Source organism: Phocoena phocoena, chromosome 7, assembly GCF_963924675.1.
Source record: "Phocoena phocoena chromosome 7, mPhoPho1.1, whole genome shotgun sequence".
In the NCBI taxonomy this organism is placed as follows: domain Eukaryota; kingdom Metazoa; phylum Chordata; class Mammalia; order Artiodactyla; family Phocoenidae; genus Phocoena; species Phocoena phocoena.
Window position 1 is genome coordinate 82,633,219 of NC_089225.1, and position 26,573 is coordinate 82,659,791.

General features: G+C 37.7%; 1 protein-coding gene and 1 non-coding gene across 2 annotated transcripts in view; both read left to right on the forward strand.

Annotated features, from left to right (window-relative positions):
• The window catches only part of NBEAL1 (neurobeachin like 1), a 174,246-nt gene that overhangs the window by 102,766 nt on the left and 44,907 nt on the right, over positions 1-26,573 (forward strand). The window contains exons 33-37 of the mRNA XM_065881211.1: positions 12,172-12,329; positions 14,236-14,360; positions 16,874-17,000; positions 22,959-23,107; positions 23,711-23,844. Coding sequence (XP_065737283.1) covers positions 12,172-12,329; positions 14,236-14,360; positions 16,874-17,000; positions 22,959-23,107; positions 23,711-23,844 — 693 coding nt within the window. The remainder of the gene's footprint in view (positions 1-12,171; positions 12,330-14,235; positions 14,361-16,873; positions 17,001-22,958; positions 23,108-23,710; positions 23,845-26,573) is intronic.
• TRNAK-UUU (transfer RNA lysine (anticodon UUU)) lies at positions 15,574-15,646 on the forward strand. Its single transcript has one exon. It is a non-coding gene; the product is annotated as a tRNA-Lys (tRNA).

Here is a 26,573-nt window from a genome sequence, read left to right on the forward strand (position 1 = left end):
TTTTTGTGTATGGTGTTAGGGAGTGTTCTAATTTCATTCTTTTACATGTAGCTGTCCAGTTTTCCCAGAACCACTTATTGAAGAAGGTGTCTTTTCTCCACTATATACTCTTGCCTCCTTTATCAAATATAAGGTGACCATATGTGCGTGGGTTTATCTATGGGCTTTCTATCCTGTTATATTGATGTATATTTCTGTTTCTGTGCCAGTACATACTGTCTTGATTACTGTAGCTTTGTAGTATAGTCTGAAGTAAGGGAGCCTGATTCCTCCAGCTCTATTTTTCTTTCTCAAGATTGCTTTGGCTATTCGGGGTCTTTTGTGTTTCCATACAGACTGTGAAATTTTCTGTTCTAGTTCTATGAAAAATGCCAGTGGTAGTTTGATGGGGATTGCATTGAATCTGTAGATTGCCTTGGGTAGTAGAGTCATTTTCACAATGTTGATTCTTCCAATCCAGAAATATGGTATCTCTCTCCATCTATTTGTATCATCTTTAATTTCTTTCATCAGTGTCTTATAATTTTCTGCATACAGGTCTTTTGTCTCCTTAGGTAGGTGTATTCCTAGATATTTTATTCTTTTTGTTGCAATGGTAAATGGGAGTGTTCTCTTAATTTCACTTTCAGATTTTTCATCATTAGTGTATAGGAGTGCAAGAGATTTCTGTGCATTAATTTTGTATCCTGCTACTCTACCAAATTCATTGATTAGCTCTAGTAGTTTTCTGGTAGCATCTTTAGGATTCTCTATGTATAGTATAATGTCATCTGCAAACAGTGACAGCTTTACTTCTTTTTTTCCAATTTGGATTCCTTTTATTTCTTTTTCTTCTCTGATTGCCGTGGCTATAACTTCCAAAACTATGTTGAATAAGAGTGGTGAGAGTGGGCAACCTTGTCTTTTTCCTGATCTTAATGGAAATGGTTTCGGGTTTTCACCATTGAGGATGATGTTGGCTGTGGGTTTCTCATATATGGACTTTATTATGTTGAGGAAAGTTCCCTCTATGCCTACTTTCTGGAGGGTTTTTATCATAAATGGGTGTTGAATTTTGTCAGAAGCTTTCTCTGCATCTGTTGAGATGATCATAAGATTTTTCTCCTTCAATTTGTTAATATGGTGTATCATCTTGATTGATTTGCATACATTGAAGAATCCTTGCATTCCTGGGAATAAACCCCTCTTGATCATAATGTATGATCCTTTTAATGTGCTGTTGGATTCTGTTGGCCAGTATTTTGTGGAGGATTTTTGCATCTATGTTCATCAGTGATATTGGCCTGTAGTTTTCTTTTTTTGTGACATCCTTGTCTGGTTTTGGTATCAGAGTGATGGTGGCCTCATAGAATGAGTTGGGGAGTGTTCCTCCCTCTGCTATTTTTTTTTTTTTTTTTTTTTTTGCAGTACGCAGGCCTCTCACTGTTGTGGCCTCTGCCATTGCGGAGCACAGGCTCCAGGCACACAGGCTTAGCGGCCATGGCTCACAGGCCTAGCCGCTCCGTGGCATGTGGGATCTTCCCAGACTGGGGCACTAACCCCTGTCCCCTGCATTGGCAGGAGGACTCTCAACCACTGCGCCACCAGGGAAGCCCCCTCTGCTATGTTTTGGACGAGTTTGAGAAGGATAGGTGTTAGCTCTTCTCTCAATGTTTGATTGAATTCGCCTGTGAAGCCATCTGGTCCTGGGCTTTTGTTTGTTGGAAGATTTTTAATCACAGTTTAAGTTTCAGTGCTTGTGATTGGTCTGTTCATATCTTCCATTTCTTCCTGGTTCAGTCTCAGAAGGTGTACATTTCTAAGAATTTGTCCGTTTCTTCCAGGTTGTCCATTTTATTGGCATATAGTTGCTTCTGGTAATCTCTCATGATCCTTTGTATTTCTGCAGTGTCAGTTGTTACTTCTCCTTTTTCATTTCTAATTCTAATGATTTGAGTCTTCTCTCTTTTTTTCTTGATGAGTCTGGCTAATGATTTATCAACTTTGTTTATCTTCTCAAAGAACCAGCTTTTAGTTTTATTGGTCTTTGCTATCATTTCCTTCATTTCTTTTTCATTTATTTCTGATCTGATCTTTATGATTTGTTTCCTTCTGCTAACTTTGGGACTTCTTTGTTCTTTCTCTAATTGCTTTAGGTGTAAGGTTGGGTTGTTTATTTGAGATGTTTCTTGTTTCTTAAGGTAGGCTTGTATAGCTATAAACTTCCCTCTTACAACTGCTTTTGCTGCATCCCATAGGTATTGGGTCGTTGTGTTTTTATTGTCATTTGCTTCTAGGTTTTTTTTTTTATTTCCCCTTTGATTTCTTCAGTGATCTCTTGGTTATTAAGTAGTGTGTTGTTTAGCCTCCATGTGTTTGTATTTCTTACAGATTTCTTCCTGTAATTGATATCTAGTCTCAAAGCGTTGTGGTCGGAAAAGATACTTGACATGGTTTCAGTTCTGAAATTTACCAAGGCTTGATTTGTGACCCAAGATATGATCTATCCTGGAGAATGTTCCATGAGTACTTGAGATGAATGTGTATTCTGTTGTTTTTGGAGGGAATGTCTTATAAATATCAATTAAATCCATCTTGTTTATTGTATCATTTAAAGCTTGTGTTTCCTTATTTATTCTCATTTTGGATGATCTGTCCCTTGGTGAAAGTGGGGTGTTGAAGTCCCCTAGTATGATTGCATTACTGTCGATTTCCCCTTTTATGGCTGTTCGTATTTGCCTTATGTATTGAGGGTCTCCTATGTTGGGTGCATAAATATTAACAATTGTTATATCTTCTTCTCCGATTGATCCTTTGATCATTATGTAGTGTCCTTCTTTGTCTCTTGTACTAGTCTTTGTTTTAAAGTCTATTTTGTCTGATATGGGAATTGCTATTCCTGCTTTCTTTTGATTTCCATTTGCCTGGAATATCTTTTTCCATCCCCTTACTTTCAGTGTGCATGTGTCCCTAGGTCTGAAGTGGGTCTCTTGTAGACAGCATATATATGGGCCTTGTTTTTTTTTTTTGTTTTTTTTGCAGTACGCGGGCCTCTCACTGTTGTGGCCTCTCCCGTTGCGGAGCACAGGCTCCGCACGCGCAGGCTCAGCGGCCATGGCTCACGGGCCCAGCCGCTCCGCGGCCTGTGGAATCTTCCCAGACCGGGGCACAAACCCGTGTCCCCTGCATCGGCAGGCGGACTCTCAACCACTGCGCCACCAGCGAAGCCCTGGGCCTTGTTTTTGTATCCATTCAGCCAGTCTGTGTCTTTTAGTTGGAGCATTTAATCCATTTACATTTAAGGTAATTATCGATATGTATGTTCCTATTCCCATTTTCTTAATTTTTTTGGGTTTATTATTGTAGGTCTTTTCCTTCTCTTGTGTTTCCTGCCTTGAGAAGTTCCTTTAGTGTTTGTTGTAAAGCTGGTTTGGTGGTGCTGAATTCCATTAGCTTTTGCTTGTCTGTAAAGGTTTTAATTTCTCCGTCAAATCTGATGAGATCCTTGTTGGGTAGAGTAATCTTGGTTGTAGGTTTTTCTCTTTCATCAATTTAAATATGTCCTGCTACTCCCTTCAGGCTTGCAGAGTTCCTGGTGAAAGATCAGCTGTTAACCTTATGGGGATTCCCTTGTGTGTTATTTGTTGTTTTTCCCTTGCTGCTTTTAATATTTGTTCTTTGTATTTAATTTTTGATAGTTTGGTTAATATGTGTCTTGGCATGTTTCTCCTTGGATTTATCCTGTATGGGACTCTCTGTGCTTTCTGGACTTGATTAACTATTTCCTTTCCCATATTAGGGAAGTTTTCAACTATAATCTCTTCAAATATTTTCTCAGTCCCTTTCTTTTTCTCTTTTTCTTCTGGGACCCCTATAATTCGAAGGTTGGTTTAATATTGTCCCAGAGGTCTCTGAGACTGTCCTCACTTCTTTTCATTCTTTTTTGTTTATTCTGCTCTGCAGTAGTTATTTCCACTATTTTATCTTCCAGGTCACTTGTCCGTTCTTCTGCCTCAGTTATTCTGCTACTGATCCCTTGTAGTGAATTTTAAATTTCATTTATTGTGTTGTTTATCATTGTTTGTTTGCTCTTTAGTTCTTCTAGGTCCTTGTTAAACATTTATTTTCTCCATTTTATTTCCAAGATTTTGATCATCTGTACTATCATTATTCTGAATTCTTTTTCCAGTAGACTGCTTATTTCCTCTTCATTTGTTTGGTCTGGTGGGTTTTTGCCTTGCTCCTTCATCTGCTATGTGTTTCTCTGTCTTCTCATTTTGCTTAACTTACTGTGTTTGGGGTCTCCTTTTCACAGGCTGCATGTTTGTAGTTTCTGTTGTTCTTGGTGTCTGTCCCCAGTGGCTTAGGGTGGTTCAGTGGGTTGTGTAGGCTTCCTGGTGGAGGGGACTAGTTCCTGTGTTCTGGTGGATGAGGCTGGATCTTGTCTTTCTGGCGGGCAGGTCCACGTCTGGTGGTGTGTTTTGGTGTGTCGGTGGTCTTATTATGATTTTAGGCAGCCTCCCTAGTAATGGATGGGGTTGTGGATGGGGTTCTGTTCCTGTCTTGCTAGTTGTTTGGCAAAGGGTGTCCAGCACTGTAGCTTGCTGGTCGTTGAGTGGAGGTGGGTCTTGGCATTCAGATGAGATCTGTGGGAGATTTTTGCCATTTGATATTATGTGAAGCTGGAAGGTCTCTTGTGGACCAGTGTCCTGAACTTGGCTCTCCCACCTCAGTGGCACAGCCCTGACGTCTGGCTGGAGCACCAAGAGCGTGTCCTCCACTCAGCTAAGAATAAAAGGGAGAAAAAAAAAAGAAGGAAAGAAAGAAGAAGATAAAATAAAATAAAGTAAAATAAAGTTATTAAAATAAAAAATAATTAAGAAAAGAAAATTTTTAAGTAATTAAAAAAAAAAGAAAACCGGACAGAGAGACCCCTAGGACAAATGGTAAAAGCAAAGCTATACAGACAAAATCACACACAGAAGCATACACATACACAATGACAAAAAGAGAAAAAGTTGGAAAAATATATATATCATTGCTCCCAAAGTCCACCTCCTCAATTTGGGATGATTCGTTGTCTATTCAGGTATTCCACAGATGCAGGGCACATCAAGTTGATTGTGGAGATTTAATCTGCTGCTCCTGAGGCTGCTGGGAGAACTTTCTCTTCTTTGTTCACACAGCTCCCAGGGTTCAGCTTTGAATTTGGCCCCGCTTCTGTGTGTAGGTCGCCCGAGGGCATCTGTTCTTTGCTCAGACAGGATGGGGTTAAAGGAGCAGCTGATTCGGGGGTTCTGGCTCACTTAGGCGGGGGTGAGGGAGGGGTACGGATGCGGGGCGAGCCTGTGGCAGCAGAGGCTGGTGGGACATTGCATGAGCCTGAGGCGCACTGTGCTTTCTGACGGGTGAGTTGTCCCTGGATCATGGGACCCTGGCAGTGGTGGGCTGCACAGGCTCCCGGGAGGGGAGGTGTGGATAGTGACCTGTGCTCGCACGCAGGCTTCTTAGTGGCGGCAGCAGCAGCCTTAGCATCTCATGCCTGTTTCTGGGGTCCACGCTGATAGCCGTGGCTCGCGCCCGTCTCTGGAGCTCCCTTAAGCGGCGCTCTTAATACCCTCTCCTCACACACCAGGAAATAAAGAGGCAAGGAAAATTCTCTTGTCTCTTGGGCAAGTCCAGACTTTTCCTGGATTCCCTCCCGGCTAGCCGTGGCGCACTAGCCCCCTTCAGGCTGTGTTCATGCAGCCAACCCCAGTCCTCTCCCTGGGAGCTTGACCTCCGAAGCCCGAGCCTCAGCTCCCAGCCCCCGCCCGCCCCGGCGGGTGAGCAGACAAGCCTCTCGGGCTGGTGAGTTCCGGTCGGCCCTGATCCTCTGTGCAGGAGTCTCTCCGCTTTGCCCTCCGCAACCCAGTTGCTGTGCTCTCCTCCGTGACTCTGAAGCTTACCCCCTCCGTCACCCGCAGTTTCCAACCGCTAAGGGCCTTCCTAGTGTGTGGAAACCTTTCGTCCTTCACGGCTCCCTCCCACTGGTGCAGGTCCCGTCCCTATTCTTTTGTCTCTGTTTTTTTCTTTTACCCTACCCAGGTACGTGGGTAGTTTCTTGCCTTTTGGGAGGCCTGAGGTCTTCTGCCAGCGTTCAGTAGGTGTTCTGTAGGGTTGTTCCACATTTAGATAGATGTATTTCTTTTTTTTTTTTTTTTTTTTTTTTTTTGCAGTACGTGGGCCTCTAGCTGTAGTGGCCTCTCTCCCGTTGCGGAGCACGGGCTCCGGACGCGCAGGCTCAGCGGCCATGGCTCACGGGCCCAGCCGCTCCGTGGCATGTGGGATCTTCCCGGACCGGGGCACGAACCCGTGTCCCCTCCATCGGCAGGCGGACCCTCATCCACTGCGCCACCAGGGAAGCCCTAGATAGATGTATTTCTGATGTATTTGTGGGGAGGGAGGTGATTCCGCATCTTACTCTTCCGCCATGTTTAAGCTCCTCCACGTTATACTCACTCTGGCCCACGGTCCCAAGGACTGTTGTGGCTTCAGCTGGTGGGGCCCCTTCAGAGCCGGCAGCCTTAGTGAGGCCGTCCTCCCCTCAGGCTCCAGGGCACTTCAGTCCGAACAGTGTTTCTTATTGTTTGTCCGAAAATTATTTGAGAATTGGAAGAAAAACAGATAAGAACTTAAAAATTAATATCAAAATGTTCTGTACATAGTGATTATGTAAAAAGTCTATCAGGCTGATAGTAGAAATCTTTAAGGAGGCTGAGTATGTATCAGGGCTTAGAGGGAAATTTATAATACAAAGTACTTAGTAATTTGAGACCTTTCTTCTTTTTTAGTATAAGTTCATTCTACCCTAAGGAATTTGAAAAAGTAAACTAAATTACATTAGTTTGGTTTTTTCGTTTGTTATTTTTTTGTTTTGGCCATGCCATGCGGCTTGTGGGATCTTAGTTCCCCGACCAGGGATTGAACCTGAGCCACCACAGTGAAAGCGCCAAGTCCTAACCACTGGACCACCACGGAATTCCCTTATTAAAAAGCAGAAATCAACAGAATTGAAAGCAGAAAAACAATAGAGAAAATCAATGAAACCAAAATCTGCTTAAGATATCAATAAAATTGATAAACTTCTAGCCAAATTGAGGGAAAAAAAGTGAAAAATTACTCATACCAGAAGTGAATCACCACTGACTTCACAGACATCAACATGATAATAAGGGACTACTACAGGCTAATCTGTGCACATAAATAAGATGATTTAGATGAAATGGATCAATTTCTTGACAACTACAAATTTCCCAAACTAATTCAATAATAAGTAGATAACCTGGATAGTTCTCTGTTAAAGAAATTGAATTTATAGTTAAATACCTTCCAAGAGGGAAAACTCTAGGCCCAGATGGTTTCAGTGGCAAATTTTACCAAATGTTTAACGGAGAAATTACACCAATTCCTCACACTCTCTTCAGAAAATTGAAAAGTGGCATAACTTCCCAACTCATTATATGAGGCAATATTACCCTCATATTGAAACCATATAAAAACAGTGCAAGAAAACTAAAGACCAGTATCCCTTGGGAACATAGGTGCAAACCAAATCTAGCAATGTATAAAAAAAAATACATCACAACCAGGTAGAGTGTCTGTTGCGAATGCAAGGCTGGTTCAACATTTGATGATCAGTTAATAATCAGTCACATTAATAGACTTATCAAGAAAAAGTACATGATCATATCAGTAGATGCAGAAAAAGCATTTGAGAAAATTCAACATCCATTTAGGATCAAAGTTTTTAGCAAACTAGGGTTAGAAGGGAATACCTAAATCTCTACAAAAATCGTACAGCTAGCTTCATATTTAATGGTGAAAAACTGAGTGCTTTCCCCATAAAATAGAGACTAGGGTGGAATGTTCACTTTCACTCTTCTTAGTCACTATTGTACTATAAGACAAAGCAAATGCAATAAGAATAGAAAATAAAAGACATTTATATTGGGAAGGAAGAAATAAAACTATTTGCAGATCACATAATTATCTGCGTAGAAAATCCTAAGGAATCTATCAGAAATCTATAATTAATGAATTTAGCAACATTGTAGGGCACAATATCTATACACAAAATTTAATCATTTTTGTATACTAGCAACGAGCAATTGGAAACTGCAATTTAAAAAATACTATTTACAATAGGTCTAAAAAGAATGAGGTACGTAGATATCTATCTAACAAAATATGTATAGAATCTATATGCTAAAAACTAGAGAACACAGATGAAACAAATTAGAGAAGACCAAATAAAAACACATGTTTATTCCATAACTTAGGTATAAAAAGAAACATTTGTAATCCACCACTACTAATATTTTTGTATATTATCCTTCCTGTATTTTTATGTATATATTTGGTTTAACCAAAATGGTAGTTTCATTTGCTACTACTTTCTTAAAATGTACTGTGAACATTTTTCCATGCCATCATATGATTGTCTAATATTCCATTATGTTATGTATTAGAGGATTTAAACTTATTTCCCGGTTTTAGACCTAATTTACCAGTTTCTTCTTTATTATAAATAGTATCGATTGTCTCTGTAGTCATATTTTTATGCTTATCCACAATGACTTCCCTAGAATAAGTGGAATTACCGGTATGGAGCAATTATGATAATAATTACTGTTACATTGCCCTCAAAGATGTTCTACCAACTACTATACCAACCAGCATTTTCTCTTTAACTTCACACTTAGCTTTTCTAGGAAAACCTGATTTGAGAATATCCTTATGGGGGGCGCAGGCAGGATGGCGGGTGGCACTGAAGTCCTGGGCAGCTGGGGTGGCAGGGGTGGCCAGGTGGCCCCTGCAGCGCGGATGCTGCCGCCGCTGTAAACTACAGAGCTCTGCGTGCCGTGGTGGCACAGCACTCTTCGGGGCCGGGTGGACACCCCGCATCCACGGCCAAAGGTCCGGGAAGCCGGCCACACGTATCTGCCCAAAGCGTGCCTTTCCCATCCACCTTGGAGGCGGAGATTGCCCGTGGGTCCCTGGCCCCAGGTGCCGAAGCGCACCAAGGGGCGATTGGGAAGGAGCTCATAGCGGCAGCGTCCTGGTGGTCCGCTGGAGAGCTGGATTCCCACCTTCTCCGAATTTCCATCGTCAACTTTCTTGACCAGCTTTCTCTGGTGATCCGGACCATGCAGCGCTTTGGGCCCCCTGTTGCCCACTAAGTCAGGGCTAGGGAAAGGGGTTAAGGTCTAAACTTGTGTCCCTTCCTAGACAGTGCATCCCTCCTAGGGCAGTGATTCCTGCAGTAGTTGCCACTTTACTATGGGGGCCTCATCTTTTGCCTCTACTGGCCCTTGGGTGCTGAGGGTTCACTTGCTTTGTTTGGTGCTTAAATGTTTCTTAACTACTGAAAATAAAACTGAGCTACGATGCAGTGTCTGACTTTATTTTCAAATATAGCACCTTTAAATATTCTTTCCTTTGTCCTTAGATTGGAGGGGAGGTTCTGTGATTCAGATATTCAAGTAGTACAAACGTAATTGAAGACAGTTTAAGAAGTGGAAGAGGATAGGTCCTGTCATTCAGTATTAACTACTGTCCACATTCTGGAATATTTTCTTAGTTTTATAGTTGTATTTATGTAGTAAATATGTAACAGTAATAATATTTTGCAAGTTTAGCATTTTTCCTGATATTTTTCATCTAACATGAACCTTTTTCTAAAAGTTCTTCAAAAGCATTATTGAATGGATACATAAAAGATACATTATTGAATGTTTAAATTATTTTCAATTTTTGCCATATTATAGGTAATGATTCAGTGGAATGCTTGTATATAGAGCTTTGCCTGAATGATTGTTTTCTTAAGATAGACTACAAGAGGTAGAATTGGTTAAATATTTAAAGCTCTCAATCTGCAGTGTGTGAAATTGCTTGCCAAACTGTACAGAAAATGTACCCTCCCACCAGAATGCTGGTTTCCCACATCCCAGTCACTACTGGGTCTCCTTAGTAAAATTTGTTTAAAAACTGGGTTTGTATGACAAGAGCAAACGACCGAGAAACACTCGAATAAGGAGCTTCGTGGCTTACTGGCCTTGTCTCAGATCAGTGAAGAAAAACTGCTAGGACAGTCATATAGGCCTTTTGTTAGGAAGAGTTAGCTTCCTGTAAAAGATGTTGTATCCTGCAGCCTTTCTAAACTCATTTATTCTAGTAGCTCTTTGGTAGATGCCGTTGGATTTTCATCATTGGTGATCACGTTTTCTAAGAATAAAGGCAGATTTGCTTCTCTCTTTAAAAAAAGAAAAAAAATATCCTTATGAGGACTTCCCTGGTGGCGCAGTGGTTAAGAATCTGCCTGCCAATGCAGGGGACATGAGTTCGATCCCTGGTTCGGGAAGATCCCACATGCCATGCACCAACTAAGCCCATGGGCCACAACTACCAAGTTTGCTCTCTAGAGCCCGTGAGCCACAACTACTGAGCCCACGTGCCACAACTACTGAAGCCCATGCATCTAGAGCCCATGCTTCACAACAAGAGAAGCCACCGCAACGAAGAGTAGCCCCCGCTCGCCACAACTAGAGAAAGCCTGCATGCAGCAAACGAAGACCCAACACAACCAAAAAAAAAAAGAATATCCATATGTGCTTGAACTTCAAAACTGTGAAATTGATGTTTAATTATCATGGAGCTTTCATGACTTCTTCAGTTGTCTCAGCAATGATCTGTTTTAAATATTCGATAACACTGTCTCCCAAATCATTGATTTCCTACAAATATAGTAGTAGTTACGGTAACAATTATAATAATAACTATAATTTATTGAGAGCTTGCTACTTTTCTGGCATTATATTAAGCACATTAAATCTTAATCTTTATGATGACAATTACTGTCAGCCCCATCTTACAGGTGATGGTACTGAGCTTCAGAGAATTAAGATTTGTACCCAGGTCTAGTTCCAAAGCTTATAGCCACACACGTCTGTACTGCCTCTTTAAAAGATGTCTTTTTTTAATTTTTGGCTGTGTTGGGTCTTCATAGCTGTGCGTGGGCTTTCTCTAGTTGCTGCGAGCGGGGGCTACTCTTCGTTGTGGTACCTGGGCTTCTCACTGCAGTGGCTTCTCTTGTTGTGGAGAACGGGATCTAGGTGCACGGGCTTCAGTAGTTGCAGCATGCAGGCTCAGTAGTTGCAGCACGTGGGCTCAGTAGTTGCAGCAGGGCTCGTAGGGTGCACAGGCTTCCGTAGTTGTGGCGGGCTCCAGAGTGCAGGCTCGGTAGTTGTGGCTCACAAGCTTAGTTGCTTTGTGGCATGTGGGATCTTCCTGGACCAGGGACCAAACCCGTGTCCCCTGCATTGGCAGGTGGATTCTTAACCACTGCGCCACCAGAGAAGTCCCTAAAAGGTGTCTCTTAAATCAATGTCTTTAACTATTCATTTTAATGTGATTCAGTGTTATTTGTTTGAAACAAGTTAAATACTATTTTAGTCCCTAATATTTCCTCATAAATGAATGTCAGTGTGAGTTAGATAAGCCAGGCTTACCTCTTGTCTTTTTGAAAACTTAAAATTTTTAATTTCAGAGCTTAGAGTTATATCTTGGTAGAACTTATTATCAGAATCTATTTTATCCTGAAAACTTGAATAGGTATGTGAATTCATTTGCTAGCTAGGATGCTGTTCAGAGAGTAGCACTCTTAAGTGATGGAATTTTTCATTGTGAGAGATTTGCCCCTATAGATTTCTTTTGTCTTTGGCATTGCCTTTCAGGCCATCAACAGTAGAGTGGAATGTGGTTACTCTTCCTTTTACTTTATTTAAACTTGAGTCACATTCCAAATGCCTCATTAATCAAAAGATCTCAAAAGAAAATCATTTTACTTGATGGTATAAGGTTAATAATTCTGAGATTTAAAATCTTATGTTGAGACACTTCACATTTTTGAAGTTCTTCACATGTTTATTGTTGGTTAGTTACTTTCTTAAGTTTTAAAAAATACAAGTAGATTATAGCTAGAATTATATTAAAGAAATGATTCTAATGGAATAAGAAAATCTTGTTGGTTACCAGCTTCTTTCTTTCATTGCTTGATTTTATTGGGTCAGATGTTTAAAATTATGGCATTAAATTTTAAATATACCTCTAAATATATGATTCAGTGCTATTATTTATTGCTGTTTCTTTCAGGAGTTTTTTGTGGAGCCATTTAATCGAAAAGCACGGCAAGAGAACTTGAGGTATAATAATATGCTTAAACAACTTAGCAGTCCACAGTTAGCCACTCTGAGACGCTGGAAGGCAATAAAGCTCTATCTTACATGTGAAAGGGGACCTTGGGCTGAAAGGTAGGTGTCTATCGTTCATTAAATACCCTTTTTTCTTTAGAGCTCTGATCTAGAACTTTATGAATCAGTGACCTCTCCAATCCAATTTTTAAAATGTTCAATTTTTAAAAGATGACTTTTAACTAATTTGCTTGCCTTTTATGGATTATAAGTTCGGTATGTGTAGAGCTTTGTGTGTATATGTTTTTCACCATGGAGTTATTTCCTTTACTCTTAACCTGTGACATAGAATTTGTTTTGATTCCATTTACTTCTGTCTTCCTGATACCACCTCTTTGAGCTAGGGTTAGTGACGATGTGTATTTGAATATTTTACAATTTCTTTATTTGATCCTAAGTCACTTCTGTTTTGCTGAATTATATTTTATACACACACACATTTTTTAACAGCCCTTTTTTACTGTGGTAAAATACACTTAATATAAAATTTGCTATTTTAACCATTTTAAAATGTACAATTTAGTGGCATTAAGTACATTCCTCATGTTGTGTAATAATCACCACTGTCCAGCTTCAGAACATTTTCATCACCTGAAAAAGAAACCCTGGACCCATTAAGCAGTCACTAGCTATTATCCCTTCCCCCAACCACTGGCAACCACCAATCTACTCTCTGTCTCTATGGATTTGCCTATTCTGGGTATTTCATATAAATGAAGTCATTCAGTATGTGACCTTTTGTGCCCAGCTTCTTTCATTTAGCTTAGTATTTTCACTATGTTGTAGCATGTATCATTACTTTCTTTCCTTTTTATGGCTGAATAATATTCCATTGTGTGGAATGGATGATGGACATCGTGTTGCTTTCCTTGTGGCTGTTGTGAATAGTATTGCTGTAAACATCTGTGGATAAGTGTTTGTTTCAACACCTGTTTCTAATTCTCTTGCTTATGTACTGGAAGAATTACTGGGTCATATGGTAATTCTGTGTTTAACTTACTGAGGAATTGCCAAACGGTTTTTAACAGCAGCTGCATCATTTTACATTCCTATCAGCAATGTTTGAGGGTTTCAGTTTCTCTACAACCTTACCAAGACTTGTCTTTTTTTTTTTAATTATGGTCATCCTAGTGGGTGTGCAGTGGTATCTTATGATTTCATTGCAATTCCCTAATGACTAATGACATTGAGTATCTTTTCAGGTACTTGTTGGCCATTTGTATATCTTCTTTAAAAAAATGTCTATTCAAGTCTTTTGCCCATTTTTAAATTGGATTGTTTGACTTCTTGTGGTTGAACTGTAAGAGGTTTTTTTTTTCAATAATAGACCCTTATTGGATATATTGTCTATAAATATGTAGGTTGTCTTTTCACTTTCTCCATAGTGGCCTTTGATGCACAAAAGCTTTGAATTTTGAAGTCCAGTTTATCTGTTTCTTTCTTTTGTTGCTTATGTTATTGATATCTTATCTAAGAAACCATTCCCAAATCCAGGGTCATGAAGACTTACTCCTATTGTTTCCTCTAAGAGCTTTAACTCTTATATTTAGATCTTTGATCCATTTGCAATTATATTATCTTTATTTGTACTAAACTTATTATTTTATTTTGAAAACTGTATTTGGAATAAACTCCTAAATAGCTAGTTAAGAACTTCCTTGTAACAGTGAAAGAGTAAAATATATCAAGCTGTAAGTCTGAAGATTTATGTTCAAATCTTATTCCTGTACCTGTAAATCACATGGCATCTTGGGCCTGTCTTAGATTCCTCAGGTATATACTGTTGATATGCATAATAACATTGGTTTTTTTCTTGGGGTTGTTTGGGTCAAATGAGATAAGGAAAGTGAATGTTTTTATAAAATGGTGCCAAAAAAATGTAAAGTACCTGATACTCTATTTCAATAACCAGTCTTTGTAATTTTAAGCGAAATAGTTTTATTTGTTTACTTATGAATATTCATAGGAAACAAAATCCACGTCACTGGAAACTAGCTAACGTAGAAAATTATTCCCGCATGAGACTTAAATTGGTGCCAAATTATAACTTCAAAACCCATGATGAAGCTAGTGCTTTGAGAGATAATCTAGGTGAGTTTCAATGGCTGTTTAATTATTTATTGAAGATAATGAGGGTGTTGGTGGGGATTGTTTATTGTTTTCATTTTTTCAAAATTATTTAATCATGCGAGAAGGGTGACATTTTATAATTGATATTTAAGTGGTTGTGTATGTTGCCTTTGGCCTAAATCTAAAATGACTTCCTATTTCAATTGATTGCAGTTTTTCAAGGAAAAATGTAATTTAAACTCATAAAATTATACTGTAGTTGATGTGAAATGTATCATCTCTATCTCCATTATGGTATAGTAAAACATGGTCCTTTAACCTTAGCCTTTTGCTTACCAAAACTGAGTTTAATGTTAAATATATTCAATATTTAGAATTCTTAGCAGCTCTTTAGGCCTTTCTTCTATGACCTGTTCTTCGTATAGAACTCCAGACATTTAGTGTCTAGATGGGCCAATGCCTTTTTTCTAGAAAAAAGTGCTTAAAAATGCATAACCTTGCAGTATATCAAAACAGATTTTAAAGAGTTTCTAAAATTCTTATGAAGCCCTTCCTTTATAGCCATCTGACTGAGCATCTGTGCACCTTATGTTTAGTGACTAAGTTATAGATGAAATGAGTACCAGTATTTTAATCTTACTTTTTAAAATTGCCTTAATATATTGGCCAGTACAGTAAATGCCATAAAATTGAGAGCTATGATACCTGCCATTTAGAGTCTTATATTCTGAAATAAATCAGACACAGTAAGTGATTTCCCTTAATGTAAAATAATGGCCTTGTCCATGGTACAAAGAGTGTCTTATACAGGAACGGTCAGTGTGTATAGCTTGTCCTCCCAGTATATGTCCTGAGACTATTATACTTTCTCTACCTCTTAAAATTTTATACTTACCACGCAGAAAACATCTTTTGGTGAATGACTTCAATTTAGTAATATTTAAGGAAGAGTGTTCTCTATTTTTTCTTCATTTTTGCCAATAAATCCCACTCCAGGAAATTCCCTGTCCCTTTCCCTCCTTCTTCAACCCTCTTACACATGTATGCAGGTATAATTTTATGTTTCTTCTTCTTGGTCTCAGTTGTTTTAAGTCCGGGAAAACCAGTGTCCTTTCTCTTTTTCCATCTCTGTTCCTTTCCTTACCTAGTTTTCAAAATTATCCCAAGTATAATGATGATAATAAAATTGTACAGAAGAAAAAAATCATACATTTCAAAGTGAAATTGGGGGAATTCCCTGGCAGTCCAGTGGTTAGGACTCTGCACTTTTATTGCCGAGGGCCTGGGTTCGATCCCTGGTCAGGGACCTAAGATTCCACAAGCCACACAGCATGGCTAAATGAATGAATGAATGAATGAATGAAAGTAAGTGAAATTGATAGTAGTATAAAACCAGTGGCCTCAGTCTTTAAAACTCTTTAAAGTTCCTTGAAGTTTACTTCAGAATTAACTGCAGAATGTTTTACCTACTCCATATATTTGTTTATAAGTATTTTCATCAGTATATTTCTATTTGTATCAGATTATCTAGACTTGTATGTGCTCAAAGCAGATTTATAAAAGAGAAATGCAGCTGTACATTAGGTTAATTCATTTTGTATGTCAGAGCAAGGATACCATTTGAGAAATTAAGGGAGGTTTTGTCATCTTTACAGTGTTTTGTTATTCAGCATGAATTGTTTTTATTATACACATGAAATGTCTTTATTCATAGTTAAACATATACATTTTTTCCAGTCCTACCTACACATTATGCATATATTTTTATTACTATTCTTATGCCACCAGATAATTGAGAGATGAATGTGCAATAAGAATAGCTACCATTTATTTATTTTATGTGTGATGTGATGTATCTCCATTTCACAGTTGCAAAAACATTGATTCAGAGGGGTCATATGATTAATAAATGGCAGAATAGAATTTGAATTTAGGTTTACCATTTCACAGCCCATCTTCTTTCCATTACACTAGCTCTGCCTTCTTACATTAATGCATAGTTCATGACATTTGTTGCATATATATGTATCAGAATTATCTATTAAATTCCATGCACAATAGAAAGGAACACTTCAGCTTTTGGTCTTTGTATTATCTTGCAGTTAAAAATAATTTGTCACATTCTTTCTTAATATTTCTGTAGTTCAAATGCACAGTAAAAATAATTCCATTGAATTAATGTAGTGAGAATAATTCTTTAACTTACTTAGTAGTATGCTTTAGAAGTAAATATGATTAGAGAGATTACTTGGTCTGTTTCTGAAATAATACCATCATTAAATATAAATACCATCTTTTAAAACATTTATTCCTTGTATTATATGTATAATTATTTTAAAAAATCACAGGCAAGCACCATAGATAACTCTAAATCATGTATAAAAACTTCTCTGTAGTAAGTCGCTTATCTTAGAAAATTTCAAGTACCTTACTTATTATACACATTATTCATATAATTAACAGTCAGAAATTACAGAAGGAGTGTGATATGATTTTCCTACTTTGTGTTTAACAAGCATTTTATGTTTAAACAGGTATCCAGCACTTGCAGCCTTCCAGTGATTCACTGCTTTTGGAAGTAGTGAAACAAGTAAAAGTTAGTGATATGGAGGAGGATAAATTAGATCTTCCTGAAGAGGAAATAACAGCCAGAGTAAATATGTATGTATAAGTACTTGAAAGAATTTAAAATTATTTTATTCTGAGAAATGGGATTGTAAAATTGTGGAAAATATTTGCTTGAAATTCTAATACTATGCATTCCCAGAATCCAACAATTGATACTATATATCAGCTGTTAGGAGTCTATTAGTGTTAACTGAAACTATTGAAGAAGGCTTCTTAGGACTGGGTTGATTTGGAGCTGGACCTTGAAACTAGAAAATATTTTGAGCTGAATGATAATGAAAATGTATCAAATTTATGGGATACAGCTGAGGTATTTATATGGAAAGTACAGTGTGAAATATAAACTTTTAAGCAAAAGGAAGAAATTATAAAGATAAAAGCAGAAGTCCATGAAAGATAAAACCAAAAAACAAAAAGAAAGATCAAAGAAAACAAAAGTTGGTTATTAAAAATCAGGTAACCAAGCAATAAACCTCCAGCCAGATTGGTTAGGAAATAAAGACAACATAAATTACCAGTATCAAGAACGAGAGAGGAGATAACATTACAAATACTAAAATGATTGAAAAGAAATACATTAAAATAATTAAAAGGAAATGATAGGGACTTCCCTGGTGGTCCAGTGGGTAAGACTCCGCACTCCCAATGCAAGGTGCCTGGATTTGATCCCTGGTCAGGGAACTAGATCCTGCGTGCATGCCGCAACTGTAAGAGTTCGCATGCTGCAACTTAAAGAGTCCACATGCCGCAGCTAAGTCCACATTCTGCAACTGAAAGATCCCACATGCCGCAACTAAAGATCCTGCATGCCTCAGTGACGATTCCGTGTGCGGCAACTAAGACCAAGCGCAGCCTAAACAAATAAATAAATATTAAAAAAAAATTCCAGACATCATTAAAAAAAAAAAAGGAAATGGCAACTTTATGCCAATAAATTTGACAATTTAAATGAAATGGACAAATTCCTTGAAAGATATGAATTATCAAACCTCTCCCGGGAAAAAATAGCCTTAGATATATTTTAAAATTTTGAATTTGTAGTTTAAAAACTTCCCCTAAACAAATATAAAGCATACTCATTTTCTCATCTCTCCTTTGTTACCATACATATTAAACCTGTATATGTTTTAAGCCCAACAGTACAGTTTAATGCAGTTACTGTTTTATGCACTTGTCTTTAAATCAGTTAAGAGAAGAAAAAACTATGTAATTATGCTTTCCTTTATATTTCCCTGCATATTTACCTACTTATACACTTCATTTCTTGGTGTACATTCAGATTACCATCTGGTGCCATTTCCTTTTAAGCCTGAAGGACTTCCTTCAGTATTCCTTGTAAGGAAGGTCTATAAGCCACAAATTCTCTTAGTCTTTTATTATCTGTTGAGATTTTTATTTTGTCTCCATTTTTGACTACTTTTTAAAAAATTGAGATATATTTTTTGAAAATTGAGATTCACTTAACGTAAAATTGACTATTTTAAAGTGCACAGTTCAGTGTTTTTTTAGTATATTCACAGAGTTGTGCAACATCATCACTATCTAGTCCAAGAACATTTCCATCACCCCAAAAGGAGATCTTATACCTTTCAACAGTCAGTCCCAATTTTCTCTCCTCACATCCTCTAGCAACCACTAATTGGCTTTCTTTCTCTATGGATTTGCCTATTTTGAACATTTCATGTATTTCATTCAATATGTTGTTTTTTATGTCTGGCTTTTTTCATTCAGTTTAATGTTTCCATCCATTTGTTTTTGTGGCTGAATAATATTCCATTATATGGATATACAGTTTTTGTTTATCCGTTCAGCAGTTGATGGACATTTACGTAGTTTCTTTTTTTTTTTTTTTGGCTATTATGAATAATACTGCCTTGAATATTCATGTACACATTTTTTTTTTTGGTACGCGGGCCTCTCACTGTTGTGGCTTCTCCCGTTGTGGAGCACAGGCTCCGGATGCGCAGGCTCAGCGGCCATGGCTCACGGGCCCAGCCACTCCGCGGCATGTGGGATCTTCCCGGACCGGGGCACGAACCCGTGTCCCCTGCATCAGCAGGCGGGCTCTCAACCACTGCGCCACCAGGGAAGTCACATGTACACATTTTTCTATCAACTTATGTTTTCATTTATCTTGGGTATAAAAAGAAACACTAGGAGTGGATTTGCTGATCATGTGTTAATTCTATGTTTAACCTTTTAAGGAATTGTGAAACTTTTCATAATGACTGTACCATTTTACATTCCCTCAGCAATGTATGAAAGTTCTAATTTCTCCAAATCTACCCCAACTTCTATTATTCTCTGTTGTTGTTTTTTAAATTTATGATACCATCCTAGAATGTTAGAGGTGGTATCTTGTGATTTTAATTTGCATTTCCCTAATGACTAATGATGCTGAACATCTTTTTATGTATTTGTTGGCCATTTATATGTCTTTTTTGGAGAAATCTTTATGCAGATCCTTTGCCTATTTTTTAATTGCGTTGTCTTTTAGTTATTGAGTTGTAAGTGTTCTTTACATATTTTAGCAACAAGTCCCTTATTAGATACAGGATTTACAAAAATGTTCTTCCACTAAATTGTGGTTTGTTTTTTTTTTTTGGTGGTACGCGGGCCTCTCACTGTTGTGGCATCTCCCGTTGCGGAGCACAGGCTCCAGACGCGCAGGCCCAGCGACCATGGCTCACGGGCCCAGCCGCTCCGCGGCATGTGGGATCTTCCCAGACCGGGGCACAAACCCATGTCCCCTGCATTGGCAGGCGGACTCTCAACCACTGTGCCACCAGGGAAGCCCTGAATTGTTTTTTTTTTACTTTCTGTTGGTATCTTTCGATGTACAAAAAATTTTGATGAATTTCCTTTCATCTATTTTTTTCTAAGAGTTTTATATTTTATCTCTTACGTTAGGTCTTTGATCCATTTTGAGTTAACTTTTGTATGTGGTGTGATGTAGGGGTCCATATTAGTTCTTTTGCATGTGATTCTAGTTGCCCCAGCATCATTGCTTTTTCTTTTGAAGATAGTTTTGCCAGATACAGAATTCTTGATTGACAGTTTTTTCCTTTCACCATTTTGAATATGTCTTTCCACTACCTTCTGGTTTTCACTACCTTTTGTTTCTGATGAGAAATGTGCTATTAACCTTTTCTATTGTGTCCTGTATTGTGGTGCTTTTAGGTTATTCTTTTTGTCCTTGGCTTTTAGTACCTTGGCTTTAGGACCATGTTTGGATATCTTTGTGTTTATCTTGTTTAGAGTTCATTGAGCTTCTTGGATGTGTAGATTAATTATTTTCATATTTGAGAAGTTGCTAACATTATTTTTCCAAATATATTTTGGCCCTTTTTCTCTGTTCTCTCCTTCTGGGTCTCCCTTTGCACATATGTTGTTTTGCTTGATGGTGACCCTTTGAGGTTCTTTCATTCTGCTTGATTCTTCTTTCTTTGTGTTCTTCAGATTGGACAATTTCTTTTGATCTGTCTTCAAGAGCCCTGCTTTTTTCTCCTGCAAGTTCAAATATGCTGTTGAGTCCTTGTGCTTTTCAATTTCAGAATTTCTCATTTGGTTCCTTTTTAAAATGTATATATAATTTCTATCTCTGTATCAATAATACTCTATTTGACTAGGCTTTTTTGCTGTAATGCACTTTGGTTCTTTAAACATAGTTTCCTTTAGTTCTTTTCATGTATTTTTATGATAGCTACCTTGAAGTCTTTGTCTACTAAGTTGAGCATCTGAGGTCCCCCAGAGACAGTTTCTTTTTACTGCTTTTCAGTTTATGGCCCGTATTTTCCTGTTCCTTCCTATGTCTTGTAATTTTTGTGAAAACCATACATTTTAGATAAATTATACCAACTTTGGTTTCTAATCTCCTCCCTTGATGCTGGTTGTTGTTGTTGTATTTTTGTTTGTTTAGTAGTGACTTTTCTAGATTAAGTCTGTGGAGTCTGTTTTACCTGCAGTGAATGCCACTGATATCTGTACTTACTGGGTTTTTGTTTTGTTTTGTTTTATTTTTAAAGCCTTGCTTACTAGGGGTTGCCCCTGGATCAGCATAGCTTAGTGGTCAGCCAGTGATTAGTTTGTTTTTTGTGTTTAAACCCCTTGATCAGTATGACTGCCACTCTTTGCCAGTGGATCTGTATGTGGTTTAGAGAATGCATTCAAATTTGATGATTTACACATCTGCCCTGACTTTTACTTGTTATGATTGTAAAGCCTCACATTCAGCCAAGAATGAGTAGCTAAGTCTCAAGTATATAATTTATTCTGGACATCACTTTGTTTGGGTTATAAACAACACATGGCAAATAATTCTCAGAACTTATTTTAATACTATAAATTGACCAGGTTCATGGGACTTCCCTGGTGGCACAGTGGTTAAGAATCCACCTGCCAATGCAGGGGGCACAGGTTCAATCCCTGGTCTGGGAAGATCCCACGTGACGTGGAGCAGCTAAGCCCGTGTGCCACAGCTACTGAGCCTGCGCTCTAGAGCTCGTGAGCCACAAGTACTGAACCCGCGTGCCACAACTACTGAAGCCCACACGCCTAGAGTCTGTGCTCCACAACAAGAGAAACCACCGCAATGGGAAGCCCACACACTGCAACGAAGAGTAGCCTCCACTCACCGCAACTAGAGAAAGCCCATGCACAGCAGTGAAGACCCAATGCAGCCAAAAATAAATGAATAAATAAATAAATACATTTATTAAAAGAAAAAATTGACCAGGTTCAATAATATCCTTTGTTGGCATAAGCAGGTTTTTTGGTTAATATAATTTTAGTAATTTTTAAATATGTCCTTGATTATTTTCAGGGAACTGGATGGGGTAGTTATCTAGGGAGCTGTCTTTGGTTTTGGTAGATTTTTTTAGTCAGCCTTTTAATGGGATTTTATTTTCTTTCTTCAAGGACTAGTGAATTCAGTGGATGTCAGTCTCATTCATTTTCAAATGAAAAGCCAAAACTCTTTGTTTCATAGAATAGAAATAACCTTTAGACTATTTACTCTCTCAGGTCACTTTTTTCTCTATTTCATCACTGTGAATATTGGAATTTCACTGTTTAGGAAAACATTTTCAGTTTTTTATTTTAAGCTTAGCTTTAATGGTTGCAATATTCCCAGTTAGGTTGGTGATACTTGTAGAGCTTCTCATCAAAATCCATTGGAAACAAAATTAGATTTAGTCATTGCTATCCTGGAAATGAGGCAAATGTGAAATATCTAGGACCAGAGAGCAGCTGGCTTGAAGGATATACTTGAATAACATACCATGAGTCATAGGAGTTCTCATCTCTGTACTTGGCAGTTAAAAGTCAACTAGGCCACCAGAAGACTGTCCCTTCCCAGTTATTTCCTCCAAAAAGCATACTTGATAACAGTCCTCCAAATATGAGATGACTTCACTTTAAGTATGGTGTGGCAACAGTGGCTCCTAGTATTATCTCCATTTACACTATCAGGGGATGGTATGATGATGATGCTCTAGCTTTTGTTGCTCTTGAAACATCTCATTCTACAGTTTAAGAATCAATCATAATACTTCTAATAATTATTTATGGAACACCACTAATGATACAGTCCTTTATTCACAGATTCATTTATTCCCTGGGTCAATTCATTTATTCCCTGGGTCAATTCATGTCTGCCAAATATAACTAAAAAACATGACCAGTATTGCTGCATGTTTGAACCATCCTCTAGCAGTAGTATTGAAGATTCGCTATATTTCATTTTAATGGGTCATATACAATTGAAATGTAAAACATATGTTTTTTGAAACTTAGTTATTGGGTAATAAGTATATTTGGACATATTTAAGTAATTTAATATGCAGTGGAATGGTTTTTGTAGAAAATTCAAGTACTCTTTCTTGGATAGTGACTTTACAGACACGAGATTCGTATTTGAATATGATGTTCTTTTCCATTTACACAGAATACATTGTTGGATGTTGTTTGTTTGGTTGGTTTTTGTTTTTACAGTAATGAGAAAGAAGAACAGGATCAAAAAGAAAAATTGGTGTTGTTGGAAGACTGTGAACTCATTACAATAATTGCCATAATTCCTGGCAGATTAGAAATCACTACTCAACACATTTACTTCTATGATGGCAGCATTGAAAAAGAGGACGGTGAGGAGTTCTGGGGGAATAATTTCTGTTGTTCAATAGTTAAGTATCCAGTTTATCAATCATTAATGAGAAGAAAGCGATAAGGTGGGACTGTAGAATTGTAGTCTACCATGTAAAAGAAGACATGGAAAGTCAGTACGGAATTAAATTTATTATCAACAATGTCCTGAAGGGAATGCTTCCTTTTTATTAATGTTTTTGAAAAGGTTTGGCTAGAGGGGATTGCTATAAACTGAAGTTATAAAGTACAATTTTACTTTTATTTATATGTACACTTGTTCCTAGAGGCTTTTCACCTAATCCTTTATCTGAAAATAAAAAGATATTTAAATCTAAGCTGCCAACATAAAGAGAAAAGGAAAACTGTTTCTAAGATATAATATTCAGAGTTATTGTCTATTCCAATGGAAAGGAAGTAGAAAAGCTATAGAATTTTAAAATAGTCAAATTAAACATCCAATAAATTTAACAAATGGTTTTCATCATACAGAAACTGAATTCCTTTTCCATAGTGCTACTTTTGTCAGGAACTAGGAGATATTTTCTGCATAGCATGAGTAACTTTTTGTGGTACCCCAGTCACAAGATTGTTTCTGTTTTCAGGAGTAGGCTTTGATTTCAAGTGGCCTCACTCTCAAGTTCGAGAGATTCACCTACGACGGTACAACTTAAGGAGGTCAGCCCTTGAGATTTTTCATGTTGACCAATCCAACTACTTTCTCAATTTCAAAAAAGAGGTATGTAAGATGCTAACTTTCTGGAAGCCCCAGACTGTTAGCTTGAAATTATTTTCCAACTAGTGAGCTGTAGTGAAACTTCACAACTCTACTCTTTCATCGAGTCAAAATATATATTAGAGAAAAAAAAATACATACCTTTGGGACTAACCAGTATATGCATTTTTGTTGGAATTTATGTGCAAGTGTTTGGAGGATATTTGTTTTCAGTTTTTATATATAGGTAGATAAAGAAGTCAATAGAATATTGAGTGTCAGCTAATAGGTGTCTCACAGTATCCAGTTGTGAAATAATATGCAATATATATGATATAACTGGATTTATGAAATTAGGTTGGGTTCAATTCAACAATAGTGGAGCCTGTGTAATCAGGAAGAATAATGGAACATTTTTTTCTAGTAATAGAGTAAATTCTTACATAGTGTAAGTGGTTAAGAGATTGCCACTGAAGCCAGGTTACGTGGATCGAAGATCATTCCACCACTAGCTCTGTAACCTTTGACCCGTTACTTGCCCCCAGCCTTCCTTCCCTCTGTCATATACTTGAGGTCAGACTTGTATCACAGTCTGATAGCTCTCTCCACCTTGCCTAGCTTTCTCTCCATTTTCTCTCACTGTCATCTCTCCTAATAAAATCCTGCATGTTCAATTCTGTCTTAGCATTTGCTTCTCAGATGACCTGGATTAGCATAGTGAATAACTAAGTTTCTGTTCATTTGTGAGTTCCAGGTTTATTTGTAGATGATTTGATTCAGACATTTAAAGAGCATTTTTCTATTTTTACAAAAAGATAATTTTTTACTATTAAAAATAAATTTTCCCCCATAGGAAAATACAATGTATGTGTTTTTTAGAAAGCTATTTTATGTAAGTAAACCAAGCACACTCCTATTGAATACTATGCTTTTGTAAATAGTTTTTTGTTTGTCTGTTTGTTTTTAGACCTAGTGGTATGTCTTTATTTTGTTCCATTTATTTAATTCATTCTTTTGGTGGATTCGGGGCATAATAAGTTCGATTCTTATTGATAGATATAAGATGCTAGAAGGGTATCCAGGGAGAAATGACAAATATCTCCAGTTGGAAATATAAGTGTAAGGTAGACGTTAGGGTGGTAAATATAGATCTGGAATCAGGAGCATATGGGTAACAGATGAAATTATGACAGAAAGTAATATCACCTCATGAGCAGAACAGAACAAGAAAAGGAGTAGATGATAGTGGACCCCATCGTCAGTTTAAGGAGCAGGTAAAGGAAAAGGAGTTGGTGAGAGACTGAGAAGGATGATCAGAGAGTGATGTAAGACCTGGAGAGTAGTGTCCTGGATGATACGTACGGGAGAGTTTTAGGGGTTGATCTGTAAGGTCTAATGACATGTATCAATAGAGTGAAGCCCAAAACAGATCATCGAATTGGAAAATGAGGTCAACTGCACTGACACAGTTCATCCAGATTGCTATGACAAAATTACCATAGACTGGATGTCTTAAACAACAAATACTTATTTCTCTTAGTTCTGGACTGAAAGCTGGAAGTTCAAGAGCAGGATTCCAGTGCAGTCAGGTTCTTGGTGAACACCTTCTTCCTGGTTAACAGATGCTGTGTCCTTACATGGTGGGCAGAGAGGGAGAAGGAGAGAGAGGATGAGAGAGAGAGAAAGAGCTAGCTCTCTGGTTTCTTTTTTTTTTTTTTTAAATTTTATTTTATTTACTTTTTTATACAGCACATCCTTATTAGCCATCAGTTTTATACACATCAGTGTATACATGTCAATCCCAATCGCCCAATTCATCACACCACCATCCCCAACCCCCCTGCGGCTTTCCCCCCTTGGTGTCCATACGTTTGTTCTCTATCTGTGTCTCAATTTCTGCCCTGCAAACCGGTTCATCTGTACCATTTTTCTAGGTTCCACATATATGCATTAATATTTGATATTTGTTTTTCTGACTTACTTCACTCTGTATAACAGTCTCTAGATCCATCCACATCTCTACAAATGACACACTTTCATTTCTTTTTATGGCTGAGTAATATTCCATTGTATATATGTGCCACATCTTCTTTATTCATTCGTCTGTCAATGGGCATTTAGGTTGCTTCCATGACCTGGCTATTGTAAATAGTGCTACAATGAACATTGGGGTGCATGGGTCTTTTTGAATTATGGTTTTCTCTGGGTATATGCCCAGTATATTGGTGGGTCATATGGTAATTCTATTTTTAGTGTTTTAAGGAACCTCCATACTATTCTCCATAGTGGCTGTATCAATTTACATTCCCACCAACAGTGCAAGAGGGTTCCCGTTTCTCCACACCCTCTCCAGCATTTGTTGTTTGTAGATTTTCTGATGATGCCCATTGTAACTGGTGTGAGGTGATACCTCATTGTATTTTTGATTTGCATTTCTCTAATAATTAGTGATGTTGAGCAACTTTTCATGTGCCTCTTGGCCATCCGTTTGTCTTCTTTGGAGAAATGTCTGTTTAGGTCTTCTGCCCATTTTTGGATTGTGTTGTTTGTTTTTATCATATTGAGCTGCATGAGCTGTTTATATATTTTGGAGATTAATCCTTTGTCCGTTCATTCATTTGCAAATATTTTCTCCCATTCTGAGGGCTGTCTTTTCGTCTTGTTTATGGTTTCCTTTGCTGTGCAAAAGCTTTTAAGTTTCATTAGGCCCCATTTGTTTATTTTTGTTTTTATTTCCATTACTCTAGAAGGTA